General features: G+C 45.3%; 1 protein-coding gene across 1 annotated transcript in view; it reads right to left on the bottom strand.

The window, feature by feature from the left end:
- LOC144594065 (hormonally up-regulated neu tumor-associated kinase homolog A) overlaps positions 1–16,092 on the bottom strand; it is a 38,714-nt gene extending 22,622 nt beyond the window's left edge. Inside the window, exons 1-4 of the mRNA XM_078400245.1 lie at positions 15,838–16,092; positions 9,847–10,139; positions 6,854–6,909; positions 3,840–3,972 (exon numbers count right to left, since the gene is read on the bottom strand). Coding sequence (XP_078256371.1) covers positions 3,840–3,972; positions 6,854–6,909; positions 9,847–10,139; positions 15,838–16,092 — 737 coding nt within the window. The remainder of the gene's footprint in view (positions 1–3,839; positions 3,973–6,853; positions 6,910–9,846; positions 10,140–15,837) is intronic.
- Positions 16,093–21,258: the final 5,166 nt, after the last annotated feature.

The following is a 21,258-nucleotide window of genomic DNA, read 5'->3' as shown; positions in this document are numbered from 1 at the left end:
GGGTATCTGGGACATTGTTGGCTGGTGCGAGAGAGTTGGGCTGAAGGGCCTGTTTCCAACTGTGTTACTCTATGACTATGACTCTATATGGATCATGTGCTGGCAGCTGAGATTACAGGCCAAAGGGACTGTTCCTGTGCTGTTATATGAATCCAAGAAAATACTCACCAGAAGGGAAAATCGGAAGTGTCAGTATTACAGTATAGCAAAGGGGATTACAGAGGCATGAGGCAGGAGCTGGCCAAAATTGACTGGAAGGAGGCCCTAGCAGGGAAGACGGTAGAACAGCAATGGCAGGTATTCCTGGGAATAATGCAGAGGTTGCAGGATCAATATATTCCAAAGAGGTGGAAAGACTCTAAGGGGAGTAAGAGACACCTGTGGCTGACAAGGGAAGTCAGGGACAGCATAAAAATTAAGGAGAGGAAGTATAACATAGCAAAGAAGAGTGGGAAGACAGAGGATTGGGACTCTTTTAAAGAGCAACAAAAGTTAACTAAAAAGGCAATATGGGGAGAAAAGATGAGGTACGAGGGTAAACTAGCCAATAATATAAAGGAGGATAGCAAAAGTTTTTTTAGGTACGTGAAGAGGAAAAAAATAGTCAAGGCAAATGTGGGTCCCTTGAAGACAGAAGCAGGGGAATTTATTATGGGGAACAAAGAAATGGCAGACGAGTTAAACCGTTACTTTGGATCTGTCTTCACTGAGGAAGATACACACAATCTCCCAAATGTTCTAGGGGCCGGAGAACCTAGGGTGATGGAGGAACTGAAGGAAATCCACATTAGGCAGGAAATGGTTTTGGGTAGACTGATGGGACTGAAGGCTGATAAATCCCCAGGGCCTGATGGTCTGCATCCCAGGGTACTTAAGGAGGTGGCTCTAGAAATAGTGGAAGCATTGGAGATCATTTTTCAATGTTCTATAGATTCAGGATCAGTTCCTGTGGATTGGAGGATAGCAAATGTTATCCCACTTTTTAAGAAAGGAGGGAGAGAGAAAACGGGTAATTATAGACCAGTTAGTCTGACATCAGTGGTGGGGAAGATGCTGGAGTCAATTATAAAAGACGAAATTGCTGAGCATTTGGATAGCAGTAACAGGATCATTCCGAGTCAGCATGGATTTACGAAGGGGAAATCATGCTTGACAAATCTACTGGAATTTTTTGAGGATGTAACTAGGAAAATTGACAGGGGAGAGTCAGTGGATGTGGTGTACCTCGACTTTCAGAAAGCCTTCGACAAGGTCCCACATAGGAGATTAGTGGGCAAAATTAGGGCACATGGTATTGGGGGTAGGGTACTGACATGGATAGAAAATTGGTTGACAGACAGAAAGCAAAGAGTGGGGATAAATGGGTCCCTTTCGGAATGGCAGGCAGTGACCAGTGGGATACCGCAAGGTTCGGTGCTGGGACCCCAGCTATTTACGATATACATTAATGACTTAGACGAAGGGATTAAAAGTACCATTAGCAAATTTGCAGATGATACTAAGCTGGGGGGTAGTGTGAATTGTGAGGAAGATGCAATAAGGCTGCAGGGTGACTTGGACAGGTTGTGTGAGTGGGCGGATACATGGCAGATGCAGTTTAATGTAGATAAGTGTGAGGTTATTCACTTTGGAAGTAAGAATAGAAAGGCAGATTATTATCTGAATGGTGTCAAGTTAGGAGGAGGGGGAGTTCAACGAGATCTGGGTGTCCTAGTGCATCAGTCAATGAAAGGAAGCATGCAGGTACAGCAAGCAGTGAAAAAAGCCAATGGAATGTTGGCCTTCATAACAAGAGGAGTTGAGTATAGGAGCAAAGAGGTCCTTCTACAGTTGTACCGGGCCCTGGTGAGACCGCACCTGGAGGACTGTGTGCGATTGGGCTTGTATACACTGGAATTTAGAAGGATGAGGGGGGATCTTATTGAAACATATAAGATAATTAGGGGATTGGACACATTAGAGGCAGGAAACATGTTCCCAATGTTGGGGGAGTCCAGAACAAGGGGCCACAGTTTAAGAATAAGGGGTAGGCCATTTAGAACGGAGATGAGGAAGAACTTTTTCAGTCAGAGAGTGGTGAAGGTGTGGAATTCTCTGCCTCAGAAGGCAGTGGAGGCCAGTTCGTTGGATGTTTTCAAGAGAGAGCTGGATAGAGCTCTTAAGGATAGCGGAGTGAGGGGGTATGGGGAGAAGGCAGGAACGGGGTACTGATTGAGAGTGATCAGCCATGATCGCATTGAATGGTGGTGCTGGCTCGAAGAGCTGAATGGCCTACTCCTGCACCTATTGTCTATTGTCTATTGTCTATTGTCTATTGTAACCAACAAGCCTCATTTCTTAATTTAGTTTAGTTTAGTTTAGTTTAGAGTTACAACATGGAAACAGGCTATTCAGTGCTGCCATTGTATCATGCTTGCAAGGACTTAAAGGGATGACTAATGGATCTGGGGAGTTGGGTGGGGGTGGGGGGTGTGGAGGAGGGGGTGGAGGAGGGGGTGGAGGGAGGAGGGCAGGTGAATCTGATCTCGGTTGCAAGCACCAGGCAATGACCACCATAGGTGAGGGCTAATCATCTATGATCTCCATAACGAGTGAGGTCGAATCCAGTGGAGGTTTACCAGAATGATCCCAGGAATGAGTAGGTTAACCCGCTGTATGATGAGCGTTTATAGGCACTGGGCCTGTACTCGCTGGAGTTTAGAAGGATGACGGAGGACCTCGTTGAAACTTACCGTAAAGAGAAAGGCCTGGATGGAGTGGATGTGGATGTGGAGAGGATGTTTCCACTAGTGGGAGAGCCTAGCACCAGATGCCATAGGCAGCCAAGGCGGATCATTCTCCTCAGGTAAAAGGAGGAGAAGGACCAAGGTGACTCCGGACTGTCAAAGCAGCCACAGCCAGACATAAAAACAGCTTTGTTCCACGAGTAGTAGTTCTACTCAATAACCAAAGTCTGTAGTCTCTTTTTTGCTCTGGTTTATTTTCACCCACATGTTTAGACCGTAATGTTGTATCCTTATTGTTTTGATGTGTTTATGCTTTATTCATAATTGTTAACTGTATGTTTGTGTTGTCATTTGTGAGCGGAGCACCAGGGCACATTCCTTGTATATGCACATACTTGGCCAATAAACTTATTCATTCATTCATTCATTCATTCATTCATTCATAGCCTCAGAATAAAAGGACGTACCTTTAGAAAGGAGATGAGGAGGAATTTCTTTAGTCAGAGGGTGGTGAATCTGTGGAATTCGCTGCTGCAGAAGGCTTTGGAGGTCAAGTCAATGGATATTTTCAAAGCAGAGATTGACAGATTCTTGATTAGTATGGGTTTAAGGGTTATGGGGGGAAGGCAGGAGAATGGGGTTAGGGGGGATCGATAGATCAGCCATAATTGAATGGCGTAGTAGGCTTGATGGGCCGAATGGCCTGTTTATGCTCATAGAATGTATGAATTTATGAACCTTTTCATCTTGACATTTATTGGCACCGCCATTTCCCCCTCCATTAATGTGGGAGAGTCGCCACAGCAGAGACCTCTACAGACCGAATGCCCAAATATTGTAAATTTCAGCCAATCTGAATGTAACAACCTACACTGCTGTATTGTGCCTTCAGCATATAATACTCAAAGAAAACTAAACTCAAACATTTCTGCACCAAGATTCAGGAAAAAAAACATGTGCACGTTGTGAAAATACATAGCAGATCATGTAACATTTAAACGAGGAAGTGTTACGTTGTTCTTGGCAGTGAGATAGCACCAATTGGCAACAGTAGTATACATCGCTATTCTCTTCCAAGAGACAGATTAATTTCCCATGCAACCCAGTACCTACATTGACCAGACATCAACCTTGGGACCATATTTCTTATGGGCGAGGAGCTCAGGGGCAGCATAGGCCGGACTCCCGCACTGTGTATTCAACATCTCCTGACTGTCATTCTTCAGGATGTTACTTAATCCAAAATCTACATCAAAGAGAATATACAACAACAATTGAGTATCAAATAAAAGACCAAAGAACTCAAAGCTGTTTTATTTATTAATATCTGTCAGTTTGTGTCCCTCTTAGAGTCATAGAGTCATGCAGCTTCGGCGCAACTTGCCCGCACCGGCCAACATGTCCCACATATACTAGTCCCACCTGCCTGCGTTTGGCCCATATCCCTCTAAATCTATCCTATCCCTGTACTTGTCTAATTGCTTCATAAATGTTGTGATAGTCCCTGCCTCAACTGCCTCCTCCGGCGGCTCATCCCATACATCCACTGCCTTTGGCATGAAAACGTTACTCCTCAGGTACCTATTAAATCTTTCCCCCCTCACCTTAAACTGATGTCCTCTGGCTTTTGATACCTCTACTCTGGGCAAAACACTGTGCATTCACCCGATCTATTCCTCTCAAGTTGGGCCGAAGGGCCTGTTTCCACCCTGTATGAATATAACTCTCACAATTCTAGATAGAGCTCTTAAGGATAGCGGAGTCAGGGGGTATGGGGAGAAGGCAGGAACGGGGTACTGATTGAGAATGATCAGCCATGATCACATTGAATGGCGGTGCTGGCTCGAAGGGCTGAATGGCCTCCTCCTGCACCTATTGTCCATTGTCCAATTTTGTACATCACTATAAGATCACCTGTGCTCCAAGGTATATAGACCTAGCCTGTTCAACCACTCCTTTCAGCTCTGGCCCTCGAGTCCTGGGAACATCCTTTTAATTCTTCTCTGCACCCTTTCCAGCTCTTTCTCTTGAATATTTGGCTTTTTTTGGCTGATGTCTTCAACTGTTGATAGCCGCCATGCTGTAAATTGCAAGGATCGTGCCCGCTTTCCAATTTATGATTGTAGACAGTGTCTACAAATCCTCCAACAACCTACTCAATAAAGTGAGAAGATCTGACTGATTGAGTTAATCTCACATGCTTTTGTGTTAACCCTAAGTAGGAATTATCCTTATATAGAAACAAAGGAACTGCAGATGCTGGTTAATATGAAAAAAGGACAATAGATAATAATAATAATAATAATAATAATACATTACATTTATATAGCGCTTTTCATATACTCAAAGACGCTTTACAGGGATTTAGAGAACATAGGGAAGTGAATAAATAGATAAATAAGTAAACGAACAGAGAAAGGAGACAGAAGGTGAGGTGACCTTCAGTGGTTGAAGGCAGTACTGAACAGGTGAGACTTCAGTGATGTTTTGAATGTGGTGAGTGTGGAGGAGTCTCTGACGGTTTGAGGTAGTGAGTTCCATAGGGTGGGAGCAGCGATGGAGAAAGCCTTGTCCCCCCCAGGATCTGAGTTTGGTCCGGATGTGGGGGGATAGGAGATTGGCAGCAGCAGAGCGGAGGGTGCAGGTGGGAGTGTGCCTGTGGAGGAGGTCGGTCAGGTAGGATGGGGCCAGGTTATGGAGGGCTTTGTAGGTCATGAGGAGGATTTTGTACTGGATTCTCTGGGGGATGGGGAGCCAGTGGAGTTTGTAAAGGACGGGGGTGATATGGTCACGGATCGGGGTGTGGGTGAGTAGACGGGCAGCGGAGTTTTGAATGTATTGAAGTTTACTGATGATTTTTGAGGGTGCATTTTTAAATGAAACTCTTTCTTCATAATTTAGTCATACATTTTAGACAATAGGTGCAGGAGTAGGTCATTCGGCCCTTCGAGCCAGCACCGCCATTCAATATGATCATGGCTGATCATTCTCAATCAGTACCCCTGTCCTGGAGTAACTGGAGTAATCTCCAAGGACGTGCAGGTTTGCAGGTTAATTGGCATCTGTAAATTGCACCTAGTATGTAGGATGCGAAACTGGAATTATATAGAACTAGTGTATGGGCAATCGTTGGTCGGCATGGACTCACTCAACTGAAGGACCGCTTTCCACGCTGTATCTCGAAACTAAATTAAACTCAGCAGGTAGTCTGAAGAAGGCTCCCGGCCTGAAACATCACCGATCCATGTTCTCCAGAGATGCTGCCTGACCTGTGGGGTTACTCCAGCATTCCAGCACCATACCTCACGCTGCCTCGGCAAGGCCAGCAGCATAATCAAGGATGAGTCACACCCTGGCCACTCCCTCTTCTCCCCTCTCCCATCAGGCAATAGGTATAGAAGTGTCAAAACACACACCTCCAGGTCCAGGGACAGTTTCTTCCCAGCTGTTATCAGGCAATTTATCCTACCTCAACCAGAGAGCAGTCCTGAACTACTATCTACTTCTTTGGTGATGCTCGGACAATCTTTGATCAGACTTTGCTGTCTTTACCTTGCACTAAACGTTATTCCCTTATCATGTATCTGTGCACTGTAAATGGATCGATTGTAATCGTGTATTGTCTTTCCGCTGACTGGTTAGCACGCAACAAAAGCTTTTCACTGTACCTCAGTACACGTGACAGTAAAGTAAACTGAATTGAACTGAACTTGTGTCAGGAATTATCCTTATTCTGTTGGATTAAATTCCTTTTACTGCTACTTGATTGCACTGTACACTGCCTCGACCGTATTGTAATTGTTTTGTCTATATTGTATTAGAGGTCAGTTTGTTTAATTCAGTAGATTAGGTTTAGCTTGTTATGGATAAAGGTTTATCCTTTGTACTGTCTGCTGTGTGTGATTGCATCATCTGGACTGCTTTAATTTCGCTGTACTTTGTGTAGTGACAATAAAGGTTTTTACAATTTACAATTTACAATTTACTTGAGATGATGGTTAGCCATTTTATTTGAAGTGGGCAACAAATGGTCTCCTGCTCTCGGAGCGACATTTGACACCATTGTTTCCCAACTTAACACCTCTATTACTTTAGTTCCTCATTATTTCATATTGTGCTACACTTACCTACAATTTTGATGTTGTTATTTTCATCAAGGAGAAAGTTTTCTATTTTCAGATCCCTTGGGGGGGAAAAAAAAGTCCAGAGAACATGATATGTTTAAATACATCCTTAAAACCAACAACTATTTTATATTTAAAATGTTTGTGATTGAGCTGTTGACCTTCCTTCTCATATAGTTGAAAAGGAATTTGAAGCTAGACACAAAATGCTGGAGTAAATCATAGGAACTAATCCTGAATCTATTGAACATTGGAAAATGATCACCAATGCGTCCAAGATTTCTAAAGCCACCTCCTTGAGTACCCTGGGATGCAGACCATCAGGCCCTGGGGCTTTATCAGCCTTCAGTCCCATCAGTCTACCCAATACTATTTCTCGCCTACAAATTTCTTTCAGCTCGTCTGTCTCCCTAGATCCTCTGTCCTCTGGTACATCTGGGAGATTGTTTGTGTCTTCCTAAGTGACCCTTCTTCAGACTGAGAATCAGGGGAAAGAGAAGCGTGAGATATAGATGGTGATACAGAGAGGTACAGAACAAATGAATGAAAGATATGCAAAAAAGGAACAATATCTACTCCACAAGGTTTAGAGGGATATGGGCCAGACACAGGCAGGTGGGACTAGTGTAGAAGGGGCATCTTGGTTGGCATGGGAAAGTTGTGTTGAAGGTCCTGTTTACGTGCTGTATGACTCTATGCCTCTGTAATAAACAGCCCAAACTATTCACATGAGATAGCGTCAGGCCACTGTGACCCTTTGTGTGAAGGTCGCAAAAGAAGATTTACTAACATCCAATGTAATCTCTCCACCCTTTTATTCCGCTCTTTGCTCTATCTGTTGTACGTGTGAATGGCTTGATTGTAGTCATGTATGGTATTATCTTTCGTTTAATTTAGTTTAGAGATACAGTGCGGTAACAGGCCCTTCAGCCCACCGAGTCCATGCCGACCAGCAATCCCCACACACTAACACTATCCTACGCACACAAGGGACAATTTACAATTTTACCGAAGCCACATAACCTAAAAACCTGTACGTCCTCAGAGTGTGGGGGGAAACCAGAGCACCTGGAGAAAACCCACACAGGTCGCGGGGAGAATGTACAAACTCCGTACAGATAGCACCCGTGGTTGGGATCAAACCCGGGTCTCTGGTGCTGTAAGGCAGCAACTCTATCGCTGCGCCACCGTGAAGCCCTGATCTGATTTAATTGGATAGCACACAAACAAAAGCTTTACATTGTATAAACCAAGACCAATGCCAAACAGACCAGAATGTCTACAATCTTGGTGTCATAGAAACATAGAAACATAGAAAATAGGTGCAGGAGTAGGCCATTCGGCCCTTCGAGCCTGCACCGCCATTCAATATGATCATGGCTGATCATCCAACTCAGTATCCCGTACCTGCCTTCTCTCCATACCCCCTGATCCCTTTAGCCACAAGGGCCACATCTAACTCCCTCTTAAATATAGCCAATGAACTGGCCTCAACTACCTTCTGTGGCAGAGAATTCCACAGATTCACCACTCTCTGTGTGAAAAAAAACTTTCTCATCTCGGTCCTAAAAGACTTCCCCCTTATCCTTAAACTATGACCCCTTGTTCTGGACTTCCCCAACATCGGGAACAATCTTCCTGCATCTAGCCTGTTCAACCCCTTAAGAATTTTGTAAGTTTCTATAAGATCCCCCCTTCAATCTTCTAAATTCCAGCGAGTACAATCCGAGTCTATCCAGTCAATGGTAGAATGTGCCCTGCTCAGGCTTAGCAACTTTTCTTATCTATATGTTTCTGATAGATGGCAGAGGCACCTTGGAAAGTTACCATTTCTGAAATGCAAGGGGTGGTGCCATAGGAAAGCTGTTCTGCACTGTGATGGTGCAAACTTTACCGCTGCACCACTGTGCCGCTCCAATCATAAACTAAGCTTAACAGCAACGATAACTAACCCAGCCTCTTCAGCCTTTCTCCATAATTAAAATGTTCCATCCTAGGCAACATCTAAGGACAGCACGGTGGCGCAGCGGTAGAGTTGCTGCCTTACAGCGCCAGAGAGCCGGGTTCGATCCTGACTACGGGTGTTGTCTGCACGGAGTGTGTACGTTCTCCCTGTGACCGCTTGGGTTTCCTCCGGGTGCTCCGGTTTCCTCCCACACTCCAAAGATGTACAGGTTTGCAGGTTAATTGCCTTCGGTAAATTGCGAATTATTCCTGGTGTGTAGGATAGTACTAGTATACTAGTATACTCCTTGCAGACAGCACTCTTAGTCAGGATCGAACCCGGGTCCCTGGAGTTGCAAGGCAGCAACCCTAATGCTGCGCCACCGTGCCGCCCTCTCGCCTGTATTTACCTACGAGCTGCCACACTTTATCCTGCCCCTCCACTCTTCCAGCTTTCTTCACCCCCCCCCCCCCCCCAATTCCCACCTGCAATCAGTCCGAAGAAGGCTCCCGACCTGGAACGTCACCTATCCATGTTCTCCAGGGATGCTGCCTGACTCATAGAAACATAGAACATAGAAAAATAGGTGCAGGGGTTGGCCATTCGGCCCTTTGAGCCAGCACCACCATTCAATATGATCATCTAAAATCAGTAGGAAAATAACTGCAGATGCTGGTACAAATCGAAGGTATCACAAGATGTTGGAATAACTCCGCAGGTCAGGCAGCATCTAGGAGAGAGGGAATGGGTGACGTTTCGGGTCGAGACCCTTCTTCAGTCTGAAGAAGGGTCTCGACCCGAAACGTCACCCATTCCCTCTCTCCTAGATGCTGCCTGACCTGCTGAGTTACTCCAGCATCTTGTGATACCATCTAAAATCAGTACCTCGTTTCTGCTTTTTCCCCTTATCCCTTGATTCCGCCAGCCCTAAGAGCTAAAACTAACTCTCTCTTGAAAACATCCAGTGAATTGGCCTCCATTGCCTTCTGTGGCAGAGAATTCCACAGATTCACTCCAGCACTTTGTGGCTTAGCAGGGTCCTCGCTCGTACCTGTGCACGATGGCATGGCGATGGAGGTGTTCCACCGCGGACAGGATCTGCCGGGTATATTTCCGCACTTCTCTTTCTTCAAGCTTCATCTTCTCGCAGATTCTGTCCATCAGGTCGCCCCCCTGGCACAGTTCCATCGCCATGTAGTAGGAGTTCTCAGTCTCCAGCGTTTCAAAGAGCTGCACGATGTTGGGGTGCTTGATCATTTGGTGAATGCGGGGTTCTCTCTTCATGTTTTTCTGGATGTAAGTGTCCTGCTTGGCTTTCTTCTTGTCGATCACCTTGATGGCCACCTGGGTGAACACATCGACCAAAACCAGTTTTGTTTAGTTTTACAAGATACAGCGGGGAAACAGGTGCTTCGGCCCACCAGGTCCGCGCCCATCGCCGATCCCCACGCACTCACACTAGCCTACACACACTAGGGAACAATTTACAATTACACCAAGTCATTGATTTATCACAATGATGTACAGATTTGTAGGTTAATAGAAACATAGAAAATAGGTGCAGGAGTAGGCCATTCGGCCCTTCGAGCCCTCGGCCCTCGCTGGAATTTAGAAGACTGAGGGGGGATCTTGTAGAAACATATAAAATTCTTAACGGGTTGGAGAGGCTAGATGCGGGAAGATTGTTCCCGATGTTGGGGGAGTCCAGAACCAGGGGTCACAGCTTAAGGATAAGGGGGAAGTCTTTTAGGACCGAGATGAGAAAACATTTCTTCACACAGAGAGTGGTGAGTCTGTGGAATTCTCTGCCACAGAAGGTAGTTGAGGCCAGTTCATTGGCTATATTTAAGAGGGAGTTAGATGTGGCCCTTTTTGCTAAAGGGATCAGGGGGTATGGAGAGAAGGCAGGTACAGGCTACTGAGCTGGATGATCAGCCATGATCATATTGAATGGCGGTGCAGGCTTGAAGGGCCGAATGGCCTACTCCTGCACCTATTTTCTATGTTTCTATGTTTCTATTAACCTACAAACCTGTACATCATTGTGATAAATCAAGTTCTTTACCTTTACTGAATTTAATGCTTTTATTGTTGGACTGTGGGTGACTGAATTTCGTCCAAAAATCCGTTTTTTTTTGGATGACAAATAAAGCTATCTTGAATCTTGAATCTCTTGAATCTTGAATCTTCAGTCTGAATAATCACACGAATTACTGGATGGGCACATCAGATTTATTCCACCATGGGGTTCTTCCCATGAGGATGTCCAGACACAATACTAGTGTCTGAAGAGATCTCAACTCAGGAGAGGGGAAGAACAACTTTTCCACGATTGTTTACTTTTTTATACAGAAAGGAAAAAGGGGTGTAACAGATAAAATCAAGGACCAATTACAATTCTAATACAATTTCCATGGTTACAGAGAAAACAAAATCATTAATACAGGTCACATGCTCAGAAACCAAACCATCAATATAAATCACATGCTTTCGGGGAAACGCATCAATTTACCTAGAGTGGATTCGAAACTTTTCCTACTTTCACACGCACACATATAAGGAGCTGTTATTGAGAAAGAAGCTTATCTCTATACACGAGCAATCTCGCAGCTGCACGACCTTGCTTTACTGTTTCAATACACAGGGCTCATACAGTTAGTCAAGGGAGTAGGGGAGTAATTTAAGAACAAGAAACCCCTACTCCTCTGTATACTCCTTATCATTCATAAAGGGACAAACACATTCCATTCCCAAGGATAACATTTCTGCCACAAGCATCCATCTTACTGCTTTCTACTGAAAATAAGCATTCATTTTATATTAGCTAAAACACCATCTCAACTACAACAAAATATCAATATCTCTAATGAACTATATCAGCTAATAGCATAGATTCTCATTTGGAGTGTGGGAGGAAACCGGAGCACCCGGAGAAAACCCACGCGGTCAGGGGGAGAACGTACAAACTCCATACAGACAGCACCCGTAGTCAGGATCGGTCCCGGGCCTCTGGCGCTGTAAGGAGGCAACTCTACCAGTGCGCCACCGTGCCGCCAGGTTGGGTGTTTGCAAATGTGGGTTGCGAAACTCAAGTGTCAAGAGAGACAAGAGTGTTTAATTGCTATATATACCGACAACAGAACAAATAAATTCTTACTTGCAGCAGCAAACAAGGTACTCATAGATAACATAATCAATTAAAAAATGCAATAAAGCAAAAACCCAAATATTAATACAACTTGATTGTGATTCCTAGTCTACTCCATTATAGTCTAATCACTCTACTTTCAGTTTGAAGACTGGTTCTGTCCTGAAACGTCACCCATCCTTTTTCCCCAGAGATGCTGCCTGACCTGCTGAATTACTCCACTACTTTGTGTCTATCTTCGGTATAAACCAACTTCTGCAGGTCTTTCCTACACTCATTTTGAATCAGGTCTTTTTTTAGGCATAAAGTGGTGTCCAGGGGTGCAGAGTGCCAGGAACTGAAAGATAAATGGGCCTTTAAGGCCTCTTTAAGACTCGATATTTTTAAGAACTTTGAAACTTGGGTACAAGATGGTGCCAGAAACGTGGCAATTCTTGTCTATTGCCTCAGTGTAATCTACTATTCTTACATATTCTTACACTCTTGTCCTTCAAAGTTTCATAAATTATAGGAGCAGAATTAGGCCATTTGGCCCATTGAGTCTACTCCACCATTCAATCATGGCTGATCTATCTTTCCCTCCCAACCCCATTCTCCTGCCTCCTCCCCATAACCCCTGACACCCTTACCAATCAAGTATCTGTCAATCTCCACCTTAAAAATATACATTGACTTGGGCTCCAGAGCCGTCTGTGGCAAACAATTCCGCAGATTCACCACCCCCTGACTAAAGACAGTCCTCCTCGTCTCCTTTCTAAAGGTACGTCCTTATATTCTGAGGCTACGTCCTCTGGTCGTGGACTCTCCCACTACTGGAAACATCCTCTCCACATCCACTCTATTCAAATCTTTCACTATTCGGTAAGTATGAGCAGGAAGAAACTGCAGTTGAAATGTATATGAAGGAACTGCAGATGCTGGTCTAAACCAAAGATAGACACGAAAAGCTGGAGTAACTCAGCGGGCCAGGCAGCATCTCTGGAGAGAAGGAATGGATGACATTTCGGGTCGAGACGCTTCTTTAGTCTGAGAGTCAGGGAAGAGGGAGTCTAGAGATATGGAAGGGTAAGGTGTGAAAACGACAGATCGCTGCGGACTTTGCTAAGGAAATCTAGAACGGTACATTGTTAGCAGAGGGGAAGGTGATAAAGAGGCATACAGTCAGTAAAATGAATCAGAAGGACAGTGAAACTAGTAGGTGAACTAGGGTGTGGGAGGATTGGAGAGAGAGGGAAAGTAAGGGTTACTTAAAGTTAGAGAAATCAATATTCATACCACTGGGTTGTAAGCTGCCGAAGCGAAATATAAGGTGCTGTTCCTCCAATTTGCATTAGGCCTCACTCTGACAGTGACTCTCTGACAGTCTCCACCCAAAACATCACCCATTCCTTCTCTCCAGCGATGCTGCCTGTCCCACTGCATTACTGCGGCATTTTGTGTGTATCTTCGGTAGGTATGATTGCACTTAAGTATGGTCATACTTTTGGTAAGATTTTTACTGAATTGTTGCAAAAAAGGTAATTATAGACAATAGACAACAGACAATAGGTGCAGGAGGAGGCCATTCGGCCCTTCGAGCCAGCACCGCCATTCGATGTGATCATGGCTGATCATTCTCGATCAGTACCCCGTTCCTGCCTTCTCCCCATACCCCCTGACTCCGCTATCCTTAAGAGCTCTATCTAGCTCTCTCTTGAATGCTTTCAGAGAATTGGCCTCCACTGCCTTCTGAGGCAGAGAATTCCACAGATTCACAACTCTCTGAAAACGTTTTTCCTCATCTCAGTTCTAAATGGCCTACCCCTTATTCTTAAACTGTGGTCCCTTGTTCTGGACTCCCCCAACATTGGGAACATGTTTCCTGCCTCTAACGTGTCCAACCCTTTAATAATCATATACGTTTCGATAAGATCCCCTCTCATCCTTAATTAACTGTACATGTGGCAATAAAGCACCATTGCCCAGTCTATTAAGTTAGATCGAGCCACAGTACCACTGACAAATGCACGAGCCACTTACCAGTTACCTCCATTTCAACAGTTAAAGAGGAGAAAATATTTTTCTCCAAAGTCCTGATTTGGCCTCATAAAATCTGAGCTGGGGAACCATTAAATAAGAATGGCACGGTGGGTGGCACAGCGGTAGAACCACTGCCTTACAGCACCAGAGACCCGGGTTCTAACCTGACTACGAGTGCTGTCTGTACGGAGTTTGTACGTTCTCCCCGCGGCCTGTGTGGGTTTTCTCCGAGATCTGTGGTTTCCTCCCACACTCCAAAGATATACAGGTTTTTTGTAGGTTAATTGGCTTGGTATAAGTGTAATTTGTCCCTTGTGTGTGTAGGATAGTGTTAATGTGCGGGGATCACTGGTCAGTGCGGACCCGATGGGCCGAAGGGCCTGTTTCCAATAGACAATAGACAATAGGTGCAGGAGTAGGCCATTCGGCCCTTCAAGCCAGCACCGCCATTCAATGTGATCATGGCTGATCATCCACAATCAGTACCCTGCACCTGCCTCTCCCCATACCCCTGACTCTGCTATCAATAAGAGCTCTATCTAACTCTCTCTTGAAAGCATCCAGAGAATTTCCACGCTGAATCTCTAAACTGTAGAAAAACTAAACTGCAGGAGCTGTAAAACACTACAGAGGCTAACAGTCTAAATTAAAAGCAGAAAATGCTGGAACACTCAGAAAGTCAGGCAGGATCTGTGGTGAGATTATGGGAAGAAATATAAATGCAACTAGTAGGATTAGTATAAATGGGCAATTGATGGTCAGTATGGACTGGGCGGACTGAAGGGCCTGGTTCTGGGTTGTGTCTGCAATTCTATGATCTCGACAGTAGCTGCTTCTGCGACAACATTAATGTCTGTTGCAAATGGAATATGAGAACGTGGAAATAATACAAGGAAACACAGAGGAAAGCACATTTAGTCATGAGAAATATTCACGATGGTCAATCCAAGGAAGTTTTTGTAAGAATCAAGTACCGAGATTGAGGTATATTGTAATAATACATATTCATAGACTTCATTAATTTTGTTCTTGCAAAGTAAATACTTATTTAGTTTAGTTTAGAGATGCAGCGTGGAAAAAGGCCCTTCGGCCCACTGAGTCCATGCGGACTAGCGATCCCTGGTACACTATCCTACACACACCAGACACAATTTCCAATTTTACCAAGCCAAATAACCTACAAACTTGTACGTCTTTGGAGTGTGGGAGGAAACCGGAGCACCGGGAGAAATCCCTCACGGTCACGTGGGGGGACGTACAAACTCCGTACAGACAGCACCCATAATCAGGATTGAACCCCCGGTCTCTGGTGCTCGTAAGGCAGCAACTCTACCGCTGCGCCACCGCGCCGCCACATCTCCACAGTAGCTGATTCTGCAACACCGTTAATGTCTATTGCAAATGGAACATAAGAAAGTGGAAATAATGCCCGAAAACACACACGAATGAACAGAATATTGTCCGGCTAATTCAATTCAAGAAAGTTTTTGTTAAGAATCAGGAACAGATTCAGGTAAACTGCAACAATACACTCTCACATACTTGATTAAATTTGTTCTTGCAAAATAGACACTGGCAGCTTTTCTCATGTTTTCTGTCTAAAATGCCTTTGTTTCTGAACATCAATGTCTTATCTTTTCGAACATGAATCAATATAAGACTGGGATTCCTTAATGTACTTCTCACTTGGCATCGTATAAGCTGGAAAAGAGGTTCGATAATCACGCTTTTACCTAAGATAGACACACAAAAAAAGCTGCAGTAACTCAGCGGGACAGGCAGCATCTCTGGGGAGAAGGAATGGGTGGAGGAGACCCCTTCTTCGGTCTAAACCAGCATCTGCAGTTCTCCCCCTCTCTTCTCACACTCTTTTACCTTCTCTCCTGTCGGGATGTGGAGCCCCTCCATCACCTTGGCGAAGGAGCCTTTGTTGATCATCTTGCCCACCAGGTAATTCCCCACCCGCTTCGTGTGGGAGAAGCTCTTCGCTACATCCTGGGGCCATGAGACGAAGCACTCGGGCATTTCAGAGTGCTTGGTCGCCCCCTCCTCCCACGCTGGCAGAGCCCGTCCCGAGGTGCTTGCCCCGGCGAGGATGTGGTCCAGGGCGGATCGGACCTCTGCCGGCATCGCCGAGGCGGGCACGGTGAATGGAGCCTGGGGCTAGCTAGCTCTGGGTTTCACTCGCATCACCCCCCCCGAATGAGCACACAGCCCATTATCACCGGAGTCTTCTCTGAAGAAGGATTGCCTCCCAGTTAATGATTTGCCTGGATGATTACTGGCCCGTCCAGCCATAATGATGGCATAGATAATTAACCAGGCATGTCAGTCAATACAGGACATTCAATCCCAGCGCAGAGCAGAGCACACACGAGAGGCGTGTTGTCACCGACACTGAGGAATATTGTCCGGCTTAAACCCAGTGGTCAAGTGTGTAGCAGAAAACGTGCAGAAATGGCGAGTCAATAAGTCATTCCTTGTAATCGTGAGTGCTCGACAATAAGTGGATTGCAGGATGAAAACGAAAGATTGATTCATTAGTATCTAATCCCAAAGAGCACAACACTCAAAGTTATAAAGTCATAGAGATATAAAGCATGGAAAACAGGCCGTTCAGTCTCATTTGCCTGCATTTTGATCCATATTCTATGGAAACATAGAAACATAGAAAATAGGTGCACGAGGGGGCCATTCGGCCCTTCGAAGCCAGCACCGCCATTCATTGTGATCATGGCTGATCATCCACAATCAGTAATCCGTGCCTGCCTTCTCCCCATATCCCTTGATTCCGCTAGCACCTAGAGCTCTATCTAACTCTCTTTTAAATTCATCCAGTGAATTGGCCTCCACTGCCCTCTGTGGCAGAGAATTCCACAAATTCACAACTCTCTGGGTGAAAAAGTTTCTTCTCACCTCAGTTTTAAATGGCCTCCCCTTTATTCTGAGACTGGGGCCCCTGGTTCTGGACTTCCCCCAACATTGGGAACATTTTTCCTGCATCTAAGAATTCCACGCAACCTTTTCTAACCATGTACCATGTACCTGTCCAAATGTCTTTTAAACAATCTAATTCTACCCGTCTCTACCACTTCCTGTAGAAGCTCATTCTATTTCCTCACCACCCTTTGAGTGAAAAAAAATTGTCCCTCAGGTTCCTTTTAAATATTTCCCTTCCCACTTTAAATTGTTTAGAAGGATGAGGGGGAACGGCAAAGAAACTTGCTGAATAGTGAAAGGCTTGGATAGAGTGGATGCGGAGAGGATGTTTCCACTAGTGGGAGAGTCTAGGAACAGAGACCGTAGCCTCAGAATAAAAGGACAGACTTTTAAAAAGGAGATGAGGAGGAATTTCTTTAGAGGGAGGCGAATCTGTGGAATTCATTGCCACAGATGGCTGTGAAGGCCAAGTCAGTGGGTATTTTTAAGGTGGAGATGGACAGATATCTGAATCTCTAAACTAAATTAACCTTCCCCTCCCCTGGGTAAAAGACAGCGCATTCACCCTACCTATTCCCCTCGTGATTTTATGTAACCGTCACGATGTGTGATTCATGCTGTATGATTCTATGATTCCATGACTTTCCGATCAGCCTCAGTCCATGGGAAACAGAGAGTTACACCCAGTGTCAAGGTTGTGCAGAAAAAGGATTTCCAGGAAGATTAACTGGTGCAGCAAAATAATGGGAAAAGCAATCAAGGTATTGTCTTGTCACTGTGCAGAACTACTGGACTGGTTGCTAACTGCAGGCTCACTCTACTGTTGGCGTGATATTTGACTCTGCATTAAAGTTTGACAAGCAAGTCAAGGCTGTGGTAAAAGCCAGCTTCGTACCATAGCTAAAATCAAACCATTCCTCCAATTTGACGACATTGAAAAAATCATCCACTCATTCATTTCCTCCCGCCTAGACTACTGCAACTCCCTATACACTGGGATCAGCCAATCATCCCTGTCCCGCCTGCAATTGGTCCAAAACACCGCAGTGAGACTCCTGACGGGTACCCGTAAAAGGGATCACATCACCCTGATTCTGGCCTCTCTCCACTGGCTCCCAGTACAGTACAGAATCAACTTCAAGCTCCTCCTATTCACATACAAAGCCCTAAATGGGCTTGCCACCCCCCCCCCCTCCCCCCCCATATCAAAAATCTTCTAACCCACTACTCTATCTCCAGGTCCCTCAGGTCGGCCGATTTGGGGCTACTCACTATCCCGCGGTCTAGGCTTAAGCTCAGGGGTGACCGCGCTTTTGCGGTTGCAGCTCCTAGACTGTGGAACAGCATCCCTCTCCCCATCAGAACTGCCCCCTCCATCGATTCCTTTAAGTCCAGGCTCAAAACCTATTTCTACTCCCTAGCGTTTGAGGCCCTCTGAGGGGGCGCTGTGAACTGTTTATGTATGTGCTGTTATGTTTGTGTGCCATTGTATGTTCGTTTCTTAGTACCTAAACTGATGTACAGCACTTTGGTCAACGTGGGTTGTTTTTAAATGTGCTATACAAATAAAATTGACTTGACGTGACTTGACTGTTGACCTTGTGCCTTTTATACTTGATCTTTTGAAAATAAAATCTAGAAAGTACTTCCTTCTTGAGCTAAATTTGGATAAGTCCTCAGGATAAGTCCCTTTCTGATGTGCTCCTTTACTGCGGCTTTGATCTCCTTTCCTATTTTCTGCACCATTGGTAGGTCAGCTTGGTCACCATTCATTCCCCAGGAGATCTGTGAGCACTGATCAAAGGCGCTTTCTGCTGCTCGAAGTGTTTGCAGGGGAAGCGAATGCGGTTCACTGCAACATGAGTAGCTTCTTGGCACCACTTAACAACTGTGAAGTTGGAGGCAGCCACCGGAACACGCGTTCCTTCCTGGATCACTCGCTGCTGATTCCATCGCCCAATGTTGCATTTCAAAGGCAGCAGCCCATCTCGTTATATTATCCTTTGTTTAAGAAGTGCAACAGCGGCAAAAGTCAGCGTCAAAATAAAAGCAGGAGGAACGATTCCAAGCCTTTCACAGATGCGGCACGGTGGCGCAGCGGTAGAGTTGCTGCCTTACAGCGCCAGAGACCCGGGTTCGATCCATGTCACGGGGAGAACGTACAAACTCCGTACGGACAGCACTCATAGTCAGGATCAAACCCAGGTGTCTAGCGCTGTAAAACAGCAACTCTACCGCTGCGCCACCATGCCGTCCTTCAAATAGTAAAGAGATAAATGATGTGGGGTTAGAATCAATAAGGCTAGGGCGGTGTTTAACATGCTCAGGAAGATCTGGAGCTCAAAATGCATCTCAATCAACACCAAAATACGCATCTTTAAACTCAAAGGTGAAGCAGGTAATGCTGTATGGATCAGAGACAGGGAAAACAACAAAACACAGCAAACAGGCTGCAAACATTCATTAACACCTGCCTCAGGAGAATACTAAACATCTGGAGGGGAGACAAAGTAAGCAATGTGACCCTGCGGAAAAGAACAAGCCAGGATCCCATTGACTTACAAATTCGAAGGAGGAAATGGAGTTGGATTGGACATACCCTCAGAAAACCTGCCACAAACATCACCCGGCAAGCCCTGAAATGGAACCCCCAAGAAAAAAGGAAAAGAGGTCACCCCAGGAACAGCTGGAGAAGAGGTGTCCAGGCAGAAATGTCTGAGAGTGGGCTCAACTGGGGAGATCTCGAAAGAACCACCAACAACCGAGTGAGGTGGAGGACATTTGTCAATGGCCTATGCTCCCTAGAGGAGCAAAGGGCTTAAGAAGAAGAAGAAAATAAATGATGTGGCACCTTTAGGGTTAAGACTGGTTTGTTGAAAGGAATAACCCAGATTTGATCATGTTATTCTGGTGCATATCCATTGCCAGAGACAAGTCCGTTAGGATGACACCCAGATGGAGTTTATATGGTGATGATTGTTATCTGAAAAGATTGATGTCACCTGGGAACTGTTGGCTTTGTTCTGAGGCAAAAAAGAAATCTGAAATCATGAGCTGAATGAACTTGGTGAATTAATAAAAATATAATGGAGAAAAAAGGATGAACAAAGCAAGTAAGTGACAAGGATATGAGAAGGACATAGTCATAGAGTCCTAGAGCATGGAAACAGGCCCTTGGCACAACTTGCCCAATCAGCCAACATGTCCCATCTACACCAGTCCCACCTGCCTGCATTTGGCTCATATCCCTCTACACCTGTCCTATCCATGTACCGGTCTAAATGTTTCATAAACGTTACGATAGTCCCTGCCTCAACTACCTCCTCCGGCAGCTCGTTAGATACACCCACCACCCTTTGTGTGAAAAAGTTAGCCCTCAGGTTCCTATAAAATCTTTCCCCCCTCACCTTAAGCACATGTGCTCTGGTTCTCGATTCCAATACTCTGGGCATGAGACAGGAGATGAGAAGGGTATGAGGGCAGCAGGGTGGCGCAGCGGTAGAGTTGCTGCCTTACATAGAAACATAGAAAATAGGTGCAGGAGTAGGCCATTCGGCCCTTCGAGCCTGCACCGCCATTCAATATGATCATGGCTGATCATCCAACTCAGTATCCTGCCTTCTCTCCATACCCCCTGATCCCTTTAGCCACAAGGGCCACATCTAACTCCCTCTTAAATATAGCCAATGAACTGGCCTCAACTACCCTCTGTGGCAGAGAATTCCACAGATTCACCACTCTCTGTGTGAAAAAAAACTTTCTCATCTCGGTCCTAAAAGACTTCCCCCTTATCCTTAAACTGTGACCCCTTGTTCTGGATTTCCCCAACATTTGGGAACAATCTTCCTGCATCTAGCCTGTCAAACCCCTTAAGAATTTTGTAAGTTTCTATAAGATCCCCCCTCAATCTTCTAAATTCCAGCGAGTACAAGTCGAGTCTAACCAGTCTTTCTTCATATGAAAGTCCTGCCATCCCAGGAATCAATCTGGTGAACCTTCTCTGTACTCCCTCTATGGCAAGTATGTCTTTCCTCAGATTAGGAGACCAAAACTGCGCCAGAGACCCAGGTTCTTACAGCGCCAGTGACCCGGGTTCGATCCTGAACATGGGTGCTGTCTGTACGGAGTTTGTACGTTCTCCCCCAGACTGCATGGATTTTCCCCGGGTGCTCCGGTTTCCTCCCACACTCCAAAGACGTACAGCTTTGTTGGTTAATTGGCTTTGGTAAAAATGGGAACCTGTAGGATAGTGCTCACTTGTGGGGTCACCACTGGTCGGTGTGGACTCAGTGGGCTGAAGGTTCTGTTTCCACGCTGAATGTCTAAACTAAACTAAACTAACAAAAAGGTCATTGG

The sequence above is a fragment of the Rhinoraja longicauda genome, chromosome 5 (genome assembly GCF_053455715.1).
Source record: "Rhinoraja longicauda isolate Sanriku21f chromosome 5, sRhiLon1.1, whole genome shotgun sequence".
NCBI classification, from domain to species: domain Eukaryota; kingdom Metazoa; phylum Chordata; class Chondrichthyes; order Rajiformes; family Arhynchobatidae; genus Rhinoraja; species Rhinoraja longicauda.
Note: the sequence above shows the minus strand (reverse complement) of the source record. Positions and strands in the feature narration are given on the sequence as shown.